General features: G+C 30.8%; 1 protein-coding gene across 1 annotated transcript; it reads left to right on the top strand.

Moving 5' to 3' along the window:
- Positions 1 to 2,033: 2,033 nt before the first annotated feature.
- On the top strand, positions 2,034 to 3,105 carry LOC142530719 (agamous-like MADS-box protein AGL13). Its single transcript, XM_075636533.1, has one exon. The coding sequence runs from the start codon at positions 2,038 to 2,040 to the stop codon at positions 3,103 to 3,105; it is 1,068 nt and encodes a 355-aa protein (XP_075492648.1). The 5' UTR covers positions 2,034 to 2,037.
- Positions 3,106 to 13,857: the final 10,752 nt, after the last annotated feature.

The following is a 13,857-nucleotide window of genomic DNA, read 5'->3' on the forward strand; positions in this document are numbered from 1 at the left end:
TGGAACTGATGGTGGAAAAGATAAAAGTTTCACTGGTACTCCGAGTAATTTTCTTGGGCCAAACCCTCATCAATGGCATGGCAGCACAACAAATTTTCAAATGGTCGAACCGGGGATCAATATTTTTGGTAGCAATGCTCCGTTGGATTCGAATGATCCTCTTTTGGCGCCAGGTACCTCGACGAATAATTTTCTAGCCCCTCGGGATTATATTCCTACGTGGAATGCTAGCTCTGGCTTTGTGAATCCTAATGCTCCTTTGTCCACCAACGCGATTGCAACAATCCCAATGAATTCTACCGATAACGAATCAAGTGGTATTGACCCAGCAGGTAACAACGTTGGTGGTGCTGGTAAGGAAACCTGAGTAACGTTTTGAAGGAATCGGCGTGTGAAGACTCCTTAATTGATTTAATTATGGATTTGTGTTTCTTTAGTGCGTGTTTGATTTGTGTGATACATTAATTTGTGTGTGTGTGATTTGCTTCTTTTTAATGCGTGATATGTACGTGTTTGATCCATCGATTAATCTTTTTTTCTTTTATTTTCTATTTATTTCTATACACCATTTTTTTTGTACGCACATTTAAATATGATGAAAGAAATGGATAGCACAACAAAGTAAGATTGCAAGAAAAATATTATTATACTTCTTTAAAAAAAATATTTTATCATATATTAGTTAGTACTCCAATTTTTTAACTTTGGATTTCCTAGAAAGTTTTTTCTGAGGGGAAAAAGAGCCTATTATACAAAACAAAGCTGCGAGCAGTACTCAAAAAATATATTAAACATCACAGATATATTATATTTAATATGTCTCAATCCAAATATCTAATCTTGAAGATATGTTTGTGTTGGTGTGTGTCTATGTATATATGCAATTGAAAAATTCAGATCCCCTCTTTAAATATTTAATTTGTTGTAATGTTTCATAAATTGCAAATTACATTTAATAGAAACGATACCAAGTAGATTAATAAAAAGGAAAAAAATACACACATCAATCAATGCATCCATATATACACTTAGAAATCATATCAAAGTAATGAAGGAATTAAATTAATATAATTATATTACAAAAAATAAAATCTTTCCATGGAAACGTACCGTCACTATCATTTGATGTGCATTGTGTAAACCCTGACGCTAACGTAATATATCTTCAAACCTACGTTTTTGAGGTAAAACACATTGGACAAATCCAGTATGACAAGCTCGTCCGAAAAAGTGATTATAGTGGTAATCGAACTTGAACACTCTTTTTTGGTTATTAAAAAAAAAAAAAGAAAAAGATATTTTTTATTCATTACTTTGCTATGATTTCTAAATGTGTATATATATATAGATAGATTTATGATACCAAATGTTAATCATCTGGACCGGCTTTTAAATATTTTATTTTGCTTGATACAACATTTATATATACTAAATTAACTAAATGTTAACCACATTTTATGTTAATTTTCAAATATAATTATATATTTAAATATACAAATTAAGGAAAATTGAAATGCCTCCTTAATTTGTTCGATGGGTGGATCATGGCGTCAAGCGCTTTTTCGCCTTTACATTCGAGGTTCATATCTGGTCTGATGAATGAACATAATAACCTTGTGTTGCTTATTTATTGTAATAATTAATGTCAGTATTTTGTTTGGTAAAATAAATTTTTTGGTACACTAATTTGCTTATTGGGTTTTGGTACTACCTTCGAACTTTTTTGGGCTTCTGGTCCTATTCCACCAAAGTGTCGAATGGTATTAGAAATGTTAATTAGTTTGATGTCTTATCAGTGATTAGACTAAAATAGCCAAACAATAAAATTTAGTGACAAAAAAAATTTAAACTTTTTGTGGACCAAAACCAAAAATTGGAAAATTTATCAGAAGAAAAAATTTATTTTTTTCTATCTTGTTTTAAGATACTGAATCAGCTTGTAGTCACCGCCCGATTCTGCATCTTTATATTTTCATTAAGTGAGAGATCCACTACATGGATTTTTTGGAACCAAATTGGCAAAATATCCTACTATAAATGGGTATTCTCTCCTTTAGAAATGCAAGTCCAAACCGTAATCCACTTCTTTTTCTACTTTCCCGTTTCTTTGCCATGAGTACTTCAGGTAATAATGAAGATCAAAACCCAACAAGAAAGCATAATAATGAAGAAAACCCAACAAGAAAGGGTAAAGGTCGTCGAAAGGTGCCCATGGCAAAGATGGAAAACGAAGCTAATCTCCAGGTTACGTTCTCGAAAAGGCGTAATGGACTGTTCAAGAAAGCCAGTGAAATTAGCACTCGTTGTGGTGCTGAAAGCGCCCTAGTTGTCTACTCTCCTGGTGGCAAACCATTTTCCTTTGGCCACCCGAATGTCGAAAGAGTTATCTCCAGGTTTCTTGATGAAGATGATCACAACTCTCCCCCAACAGCTGACGAATTAATAGCACTCGAGAACGAACGTCACATGATTGCAAATGCAAATGCAGAACTGAACGGAGTTGTAGATCAGATGGATGTCGCGAAAAATCAGGCAAAAGAACTAGAGCAGATCGATAAACAACTGGGTAAAATCAAACAAATAAAGGACTTAAACTACCATCAGCTTGATGAGTTGAAAGGGGAGGTGTTAGATTTCAAGAATAAACTTGGAAAGGACGAAGAGGCAAAACACGAAAGTTTCACCGGAACTCCGTATACTTTTCTTGGGCCAAGTCCAAATCTTGGCACCGCAACTGATTTTCAATTGGTCCAACCAACTGGTTCTGGTTCTAGTTTTGATCCTCGATTTGGCTCTAATCTACCGGTGTTTTCCGATCAATTTCCCCATTGTTTTGGTAGTGGGGGAATCAATCTCTTTGGTAACAATGTTCCTTTGGCTGCATATGATCCTTCTTTTGCAGGTACCTCGTCTACGTCAAATTTCTCAGCCCACCCTGGTTATATTCCTATGTGGAATGCTAGCTCTAGCAGCTTTGTGATCCCATACACTCCTCTGTCCACTAACCCGACTGCTACGATCCCCATTCATTCTACTGAGAACGAATCGAGTGGTCATATCATAGAGAACAATAATGTTGGTGCTCCTAAAGATAGAAATGAGTAACATTTTCATGCTATGATTATGTTTAATTTTCATTTTTTTCACATTCGGACTTGATCCATTTTTGTACTTGTGTGCATGATGTGTGTGATATATACATCAATTTGTTTGTGTGCATGTGTGTGATGCATTTGGTCCATTTAGTGTGTGCATGTGTGTGATGTATTTGATCCATCGATCAATTCTTTTATTATGGGAAGATTATATATTAATGTTCCGTTTGATGGATTATAAAAGTTTTTTTAATGCCTAATTATATATATATATATATATATATATATATATATATATATATATCATCGAGTATAGTAAAAAAAAAAAAATAGTCCAAATGTTCTATTGTAAAATGTTATCCAATTTATGGTCACATGCATAGACATGTTATGCCTGAACATATATCCGACCAGATCAAATATTGATATGTTGCTCTAAAGTTTTTTCGCACCATGCACAGTTAGCACCGCATGTAATATTTATATAAATAAAAGATATAAACTTAGAAATTCGTTTATTTTGATCATGTAGTTAAATGCAAACATAAAATTTAGATTTTTACAATTAATATTCATAACTATAATTTAAACTTCCAAAAATTGTGTTCATGTGCATTTTATGTGCGTTATGTGTGGAGACATGAAGTGCGTCAAGATATAGTTCATATACTAGTGTCCATCCGCACGCGATACGTGAGGAAATAATTAAGAAAACCCAACAAGAAAGGGTAAAGGTCGTCGAAAGGTGACCATGGAGAAGATGGAAAATGAATCTAAGCTCCAGGTTCCGTTCTCGAAAAGGCGCAATGGTTTGATCAAGAAAGCCAGTGAACTTAGCACTCGCTGTGGTGCAAAAAGCGCCCTGGTTGTCTTCTCTCCCAAGAGCAAACCTTATTCTTTTGACCACCCGAACGTCTAAAGAGTGATCTCCAGGTTTCTTGGTGATCAAAATGAACATAACTTGCCCCGAACAACTGATCATCAATTAAGATCTCTCGAGGCTAAATGTAACATGATTGCAAATTCAATCGTAGAATTAAACCATGCTATGAATCAGCTGGACCTCGCGATAAATCAAGCAAAAGAACTGAAGCAGATAACTAAACAAGTAGGCAAAATCAAACAAACGAATGAATATAATCATCAACTGCTTGATCAGTTGAAAGGGGAGGTGTTAGACTTCAAGAATAAGTTGAGAACTGATGATGGAAAAGATAAAAGTTTCACTGGTAGTCCGTCTAGTTTTCTTGGTGCAATTAACCCTAATCTTGGCACCGCCACCCATTTTCAAATGGTCGAACCAACTGGTTCTATTTTTTATCCTCAATTCAGATCTAATCTCCCGGGGTTTAATTTCCAATCGATTTCCACATTATGACGAGGGAATTAATATTTTTAGTAACGTCAATGCTCGATTGGCTTCCGTAGGTATCTCGACGACTAATTTCCTAGCCCCTCTGGGTTATATTCCTTAGTGGAATGCTAGCTCTGGCTTTGTGATCACTAATGCTCCTTTGACACGACTAACACGACTGCAACAACCCCGATATATCATTTCTAGGTAGCAACGTTGGTGGTTCTCGTAAGGTTACCGATGAGTAACGTTTGAAGAAATCGGTGGCAACGACGTGCATCCGTGTGAAGACTCGTAGGTAGCTACTCAATCGATTTAATTATGGTTATGTTTTTCTTTCATGTGTGCTTGATGTGTGTGATACATTAATTTGATCCATGTTAATTTGTGTGTGCTTTATTTTTGTGTTATTTGGTCCATTTTAGCGTGTGCTTTGTTTGTGTGCTACATGTGTGTGTGTGCGTTTTTATTTTTATTTATTGTAAAATGGTTGGATCTAAATTGATAGAAAAAATAACAACTAGAAAAAAATCAGGTGCTAGCAACAGTTTTTGACAAACTGTCGCAAAATTTTGCGACGTTTTATTAAAATCGTCGCAAATTTTAGCGACAATTTATAAAACGTCGATGATTAACGACGATTTAATCAAAACCGAAACCGTTGTTAATTAGCGAAGATTTAAGCAAAACTATCGTTCATTAGCGACGGTGCAAGGGAACCGTCGAGGCCCGTCAGTAATTAGCGACGATTTCTAAGAACCATCGCTATGATTAGCGACCGTTTTCATAAAACTGTCGCCAATAGCGACGATTCATAAAACCGTCGCCGATTTAAATTGACGAAGGTTTTAAAAACTGTCGCTAATAACCGTCATCCATAGTGACGATTTTATGAGAAACTATCGCTAATAGCCACGGTATTTCAAAAAAAATCGTCGCCAATTGTCTATAAATTTGGGCTTTTCGGTCCATTTTCTCCATACCTCTTCACATGCATAATATATTTTTCTCTCTTAAGAGATTTTGTTGTTTGATTATTCTCGCAAAATTTAAACGTTTCATACATTATTTACAAATTTAAAAATCATTATTTTAGATGAGTCGAGGAGATTATTTAAAAATTTGTATAAATAATTATAAAAATAGTTTTTTTAAGAAACTATAAAACAAAATTTTTTTTAAATAAAAAAGAAACAATTAGCGACAGTTTAGTCAAACACTGTCGCTACTTGACTATAGGTTTCCTAAAATGGCTTTTCTTATTTATATTTCGCATAAATGTCACGGTTATCGTAGCGAGTATTTAGTACCTGCAACGTCTAGCTTGATGCGATTGCCAAACAATATGTAATGAGAATCCGTTCATGCCCAATCGTGGATCTTTAAGTGATCAGAGATGCTAAACTCTCGGCTTTGCACCAGCTTGAAGTTCCCATCAAGTTCTGCAAAATTTAAACAATACTTATGGACTCACCAAATTTCTTTAAAATCCTTTATTTTTAAAAAAAAAAAAAAAATCGGGCTGCTAATCGGTTAATATTCAATTTTTCAATGAACCCATAACTAGCTAGATAACATGGCACATCATCATGGTATATACATACATACACACATATATATATGTGTGTGCGAACGCGTGCGTATGTGTATGTATATATGTATGTTGTCCTATTTCTTTGTAGTTTTTGAGGTGTCGCTACACATCCGAAAAACATATATTCAACAAAGTTAAATGATATATGTCATCATCGATAATCACATTAAATAAAAAAATTCTAAACTTTGATTCGATGAAAGTGCATGGATAAAAAAATTTTGAGCATTATGATTATGATTTATGAAAACAAAAGTTTAAAAACTAAGTTGATCAAAACCTAAAAATAAACAATTTTTTTTCATAACTCTTTCTAAAATAAAAAATTTATTTTTTTCTATCTTGTTTTAAGATACTGAATCAGCTAGTAGTCACCGCCCGATTCTGCATCGTTATGTTTTCAATAAGTGTGAGATCCACTACATGGATTTTTTGGAACCAAATTGGCAAAATATCCTACTATAAATGGATATTCTCTCCTTTACAAATGCAACTCCAAACCGTAATCCACTTCTTTTTCTACTTTCCCGTTTCTTTGCCATGAGTACTACAGGTAATAATGAAGATCAAAACCCAACAGGAAAGCATAATGACGAGAAAACCCATCAAGAAAGGGTAAAGGTCGTCGAAAGGTGCCCATGGCAAAGATGGAAAACGAAGCTTATCTCCGGGTTACGTTCTCGAAAAGGCGTAATGGACTGTTCAAGAAAGCCAGTGAAATTAGCACTCGTTGCGGTGCTGAAAGCGCCCTAGTTGTCTTCTCTCCCGGAGGCAAACCATTTTCCTTTGGCCACCCGAATGTCGAAAGAGTTATCTACAGGTTTCTTGATGAAGATGATCACAACTCTCCCCCAACAGCTGAGGAATTAATAGCACTCGACAGCGAACGTCACATGATTGCAAATGCAAATGCAGAACTGAACCGAGTTGTCGATCAGATGAATGTCGCGAAAAATCAGGCAAAAGAACTAGAGCAGATCGATAAACGACTGGGTAAAATCAAACAAATAAAGGACTTTAACTACCATCAGCTTGATGAGTTGAAAGGGGAGGTGTTAGATTTCAAGAATAAACTTGGAAAGGACGAAGAGGCAAAACACGAAAGTTTCACCGGAACTCCGTATACTTTTCTTGGTCCAAGTCCAAATCTTGGCACCGCAACTGATTTTCAATTGGTCCAACCAACTGGTTCTGGTTCTAGTTTTGATCCTCGATTTGGCTCTAATCTACCGGTGTTTTCCGATCAATTTCCCCATTGTTTTGGTAGTGGGGGAATCAATCTCTTTGGTAACAATGTTCCTTTGGCTGCATATGATCCTTCTTTTGCAGGTACCTCGTCTACGTCAAATTTCTCAGCCCACCCTGGTTATATTCCTATGTGGATTAATGCTAGTTATAGCAGTTTTGTGATCCCATACACACCTCTGGCCACTAACCAAATTGCTACGATCCCGATTAATTCTACTGAGGACGAATCGAATGATCATGTGATCCCATACACTCCTCTGTCCACTAACCCGACTGCTACGATCCCGATTAATTCTACCGAGAACGAATCGAGGGTTCATCTCATAGAGAACAATGATGTTGGTGCTCCTAAAGATAGAGATGAGTAACATTTTCATGCTATGATTATGTTTTTAATTTTTTTTTCACATTTGGACTTGATCCATTTTTGTACTTGTGTGCATAATGTGATAATTTTTCTTAAAAATCATGTTTCTACGTATATATGAACATGATAAACAGTATGCGGAAATAAATCGAGTATTATCTCCGACCATTGAAAATTTTGAAATTTTTCTGATTTTCCTACAACATCAACTTAGTTACTTAATTAAGTTGTTGATCCTCGCCCGATTGATGTCTTCTAGGCACTTCACACCCTCTATAGATGGTGTAAAATTTTCTTATGTGGTGTGTGCTTAGGGACCTCAATCACCTCTATTTATAGGCATTTCTCATAATATCAACGAGAAAATTCGGGAGCATGAATGTCAAAAAAAGAGGTGCGTGCATGTTTTAATTTTCAAAAATTTGAGGCTGCATGTGATGTTCGTCAAAAATGGTAGGCTTTTTGGCCTTCGTCAATTCCTACACGCCATTCCTCCTTTAATATGTGTCATTTTTTTTCTTACACATAATACATCAATTTGATTTTATTTAGCGTGTGCGTGAGATGCATTTGATCTATCAAGTTTTGTTATTATGGGAAGATTATATACGAATTTTATATTAGTTTTTAATGCCTATCATAGGCAAGATGAATATAACAATATATATATATACACATATATATATATATACATGTATATATATATATAGTGTATATATATATATATATATATATAGTGTATATATATATACTAGAAATAATGTACGTGCGTTGCACGTGGGAATGTAATTAGAATTTGAAATAAAATTAGTTAAATCAAAAAATAATAATGATAATAATATTGTAAATTTTGATTAAATTTTGACAATTCGTGCTAATTAGCATATGTAACTAATTTGAAAAAAAAACATATTTTTTTAATTAAAAAAAATAGATTTGGACTATTAAAATTTTTCTCATATCTTTTTTATCATATTGTTTTCTTTTGTTATTTCTCATATTATCTCAATAATGCATATATTTTATTACAATATTCAATTATTACAATCTTTTTTGACAGTCAATGATATTCAATTTTTTATTTACAATGTTGTTTGATTATTATCTTCTTTCATGTAAATTGACAACAATTTTCACCGAATGCTTTTACTTTCCTAGTCACCTTTAATTTATTAGACACTTATAATTGATAACATATAAACTACACATTATTATTAGGGGTGAGCAAAATTCGGTTAGAATGAATTAACCGACCGAACCAAGTCAATTCGAAAATTCGATTCGGTTATTTCGGAAATTCGATTTTAATAAATACTATTATTTAATAAATTTTTATTATTTATCAATTTTAATATATTTTTAAATTTTTAATTTTAAAATCAGACCTAATTCTAAAGAAAAATTTGTGATGTATGTGATTTTATGTTTTTATGCATTTGTGTAGACTTTAGTGTTCAAAAAAATTACATATATAATTAAAGTTAAATCACATTTTTTTAAAAACTAATCGGTTAATTCGGACACCAACCGAATTAACCGATTTTAATTCGGTTCGATTTTCATCGGCAATGAAAATAATTCGGTTGGTTCGGTTATTGCTAAATATTTGTTCGGAATGATTGTGACTAATTTAGTTCGGTCACCGACCGAATGCTCACCCCTAATTAGTATAACAATCTATCATCATATAAAAAGTACTTATGAATTGATTCAAAAAATATTGATTAAATGTTGTCATTTATTTGTAATTTATAATAATAATATTTTTGACAATAAATCATCTTTTTACTGACTTTTATGACACTGATTTTAATATTTCATATTAACTCGTAAGTATAATCAGCACGATCAAATTACTATTGTCATATTGGTATTATCTCCAGAAAAATAATATATTTAATTTTTCTAATTGTTTAAATATCTTAACGGGATCATTTGTGTACCCTTATCTTGAGAAAAATTCATTGCATTTATAAAGTTTGAACGGTAAATATAACTTTTTAGTATACATTTAATTTGGAAACTGAATTCATTGTATGACAAACACTTCTTCCAATTCTATTTTTTTGTGTAACCCAAAAGAGTTTGTAGGACCGAGCGCTTGCCGCTTTACCAAAAGCTGTAGCTAGTAGTAATGGTGCAACTCAAATCTTTTAAACCGCACAGCAACTCAAGCACCACGGTTTGATCGCTCCACCAAGCATGGACAATTATTGCACCCAACAATCTCCCTCCCAATAATTGCACTCCTTGCAATCAATGAGAATTGAACCCGTGACCTATGATCTGATACCAATTATAGGACCGAATGATTGCCGTTTTACCAAAAGCTATAACTAGTGGTAATGGTGCAACTCAAATATTTTAAACCGCACAGTAACTCAAGCACCACGATTCGATCCCTCCACCAAGCAGTGACAATTATTGCACCAAACAGAGTTAATATTTTTCTTTTTTATCTTCTCCAACTCACTGTAAAAAGTTATTAAAAAATATTTATATCTAGAAAAATATTTTTTTTCGTGTCTATATATTTTGTTATATGTAAACATATATTCTACTTCATTGTCTTAATTATCATATATCTTTACTATATAATTTATGTACATTGAAGATGAATAAGTTCATTTTGTAGTTTTTTTATTACCTAGACTTAGGTTGATATATTAATATGTAATATACATAGATATAAGAATTTTCAAATTCAATTTATTCACAATAATTTTTCATAACAAAGGTCAACTCAAAATAATAAAAATTAGGATTCATAATTATTTTAATTATGATATAAAAATAATATGTGGAAACTTTTTTTGACATTTTTATTGCAAAATATAATGATAAATGCATGTATGTGCGCGCACTATTTCATTGTGACAATTATAACTTTATTTAAATATCTTATTTCTCTTTCAAGGATCAAAATTTGTTTATTTCTTATTTTGATTATCGACAAATCCAATATTTCATTTAAATATTTTTGTTAATAATATTTACATGAGTTTTATTGTATATTTATCCAATAAGAAAGGGATAAATTATAATTCAATATATAATAATATTTGAAAACTGCAGAATGCTTCTAATTTAAAAATCGAGTAACATGTAAGTGATCAATTCAAAACTAAAAGTTGATGCAACATGTTTCTTCTAGCTTTACAATCGAATAATGTAGGATCGAGGGTTTGTCGCTTTATCAAAAGTTATAACTGATGGTAACTATGCAAGTCAAATCTTTAAATCATACAACAACTCAAGCGTCTACCCATCGTGGACAATTATTATACCAGACAATCTATCTCCTAACAATTGCACCGATTTCAATCAATGAAAAACAAAGTCGCGATCTTGGCTCTGATACCAATTGTAGGCTCAAGCGTTTACTGTTTTATTAAAACCAATAGATTATGGTAATAGTGCAAATCAAATATTTTAAATAGTACAACAGCTCAAGCGCAACATTTCAGTTACTCTACCCAATTTGATCAATTATTGTACCTAACAAATAAATTTATGCAAATAACATTTTATTATATCATATGAATTTATAAGACATTTGAATAGAATATATACTTGATATTCTACATAAGTAGTAGAGAAAAAAAATCATTTTTCATCTATTTGAAATTTTATATTTTAAAATAAAAGAAAAATCAGAAATTTTTCTTTCATTCTTTCAAAAAATGAGTCGACAAAATTTCAACATAACTCACTTAAACTAACATGTTTATCCACTAAAAATATTGAAAGAATTGTTTATACAATTTAATAAAAAAGTCAAAGTACATCATTTTTTGATTCCAAATAACGATCACATTATTATTACGTTACAATGATAAATAAATTATTATTTTTAGTTTATCATCATAGTCTTTACCTCAATAGACACATTTTCGAATGTAGGATGTTAAATTTAAAATTGACATAAGATAATTATAGTATTAATTCTAACATTTTTTTTATTCTTCTCAATAGATTGCTTTTTCTATCTTCAAATATATTGATCTATTTATATTGTATATAAAGTATAATAATTATTTGGTTAATTGATCACATTTAAGATTAGATGTTTAGAAAAAATTCTAATATATCTTTAAAGACCAATAGATGATGAAATTAAATTTGAAATCAAGAGAAAAATTAAGAAAATGTAGAACACTACAGTGCATGAACTTTCACTTTGTACAGTGACAAAACATAAGGTGAGACCAAGTGAGATACTTATATATATAAGTCTCATTCAACTTAGCCCATTATAATTTTTTTTATTAACTCACTTTGTCGTTTGTTTTTACTCCACTAACTTTGCAGTGTAACTCATTGAAGTATTAACTTTTTACTTTTTTAGCACATAGTGGCCTCCACTCTCACCGAATTCAATCTTTAGAAATCGGTATTAGTAGTTTATAGGTAATAGACAATTATTTAGTTTTTATTTTCTTCCATTTGATTAATTGTGTAATTTTTTATGTTCTACCTAATTCATTTTTAGAATTTTTATTAAATTTTTATAATCATGATTAGAAGTGTTGCACACATACAATATAAAATTAATATATTTTAAAATGTTAATATTGAAGTGTCGAATAAATGTATTAAATCATTAATTAAAAAGTTTTAGCAAAACAATATACATCATAATTCAGATTTAAAGATTAATATAAAAATAAAGAATTGCGATGAATATCTTATAAAATAAATGGTGTTAGCCCAAAAGGATTAAATATGATTATTGTAAATGAATTTTTCTTAATTAATTAGAAAATTTTCAGCAAATGTGCTGAATTAATTAGAATGTTTTCAATATAGTATGCCGATAAATTTTTTTCATATGAGTTAGTGATTGAGTCTTTATGAACATTTAAAAAAAATGTGTCTTTAGTTATAGTAACGGTGTCTCATAATTTAAAATATTAAATGAAACAAATTATCAAGATAAAAAATTAATTAAGAAATTCAAGAATATGTGATTACTCAATTAGTTTAATTGACACGCTCTTTAGTTTGTTGATTTAATAGATGTTAAATCCACAATCACTGAGTTTGACAAGGATTTTTTAGACTAAAATACAATTATAATAAATTACTTGATTGTATATGTAATAAAATTTTGTATATTTCATATATGTTTGATTTATTTCATTTATAAGGTTGAAATTTTATATATTATGATATAAGATTTGTGATACATCTTAACATCGATAAATTCACTAAAAATTTATATATTAATTTTCGATACCATATAATTCTGGTTTCGCCCAGACTTTTTGAATTCGTTTGTTGGAATTTATTGTTCCTCATTTTACCAAGACTCATAATATGTCAAACATGAAAGTGAATATTAATTTAAAGAGATGATAATATTTATATATTGTAATAAATATATTTACTCCTCGCGATACTGATAAAACTAACTTACAAATAATATGTTGATGAACATATTGTCAGAAATCCAAAAATACAACTCAAATGTCAACTTTGACACTCACTTTTGAGTGATTGCCAAAAAATCTCAACAATCCACAATTTTTGGACAAGATAATAACATCACAATTTTGAAATCAAAATGATATTTTCTATTTTATATCAAGAATTCATGATTGAAAATCAATAATATTATATATAGATATTTAATATAAACTCGTGCGAGCTCATTTAGGCCCACCTTTAAATTAGTCGACAAAATTTCAACCCAACTCACTCAAACTGTTTGGCGGTGCAGGCCAAACCGACAGACTCAACCCAAATTGACGGCTCAAATCACAACGATCTTTTACCGTATTTTATTTAAATAATTTATAAATATAAATCGCAAAAAAATTTCGGTTGCAAAAAATTTTAATTTAAACACATAAATTCTACAAACTGTCACATGAGGACATGAAAAAAAAAATAATAAGACACCAAAGAAAATTCACAATTCGATAATTAGTTATTTCTAAACATAAATTAATTAATTTAATTTACACAATGAAAAGATAAATAAAAAATCTAAATCATTGAATTAAAAATAACATATTATAATGTGGGTAGACATAAAAAAAACTAAATACTAATTTACATAATGAAAAGATATCATTGGATAAAAATAACATATTATAATGTGAGTAGACATAAAAAATTAAATACTAATAATCACATATATTTAAAATATAAATAAGGAGAAAGAAAAGATACATTTAAAGTAAGCAATTAATGT

This window comes from Primulina tabacum, chromosome 17, assembly GCF_025594145.1.
Source record: "Primulina tabacum isolate GXHZ01 chromosome 17, ASM2559414v2, whole genome shotgun sequence".
Classification (NCBI taxonomy): Eukaryota; Viridiplantae; Streptophyta; class Magnoliopsida; order Lamiales; family Gesneriaceae; genus Primulina; species Primulina tabacum.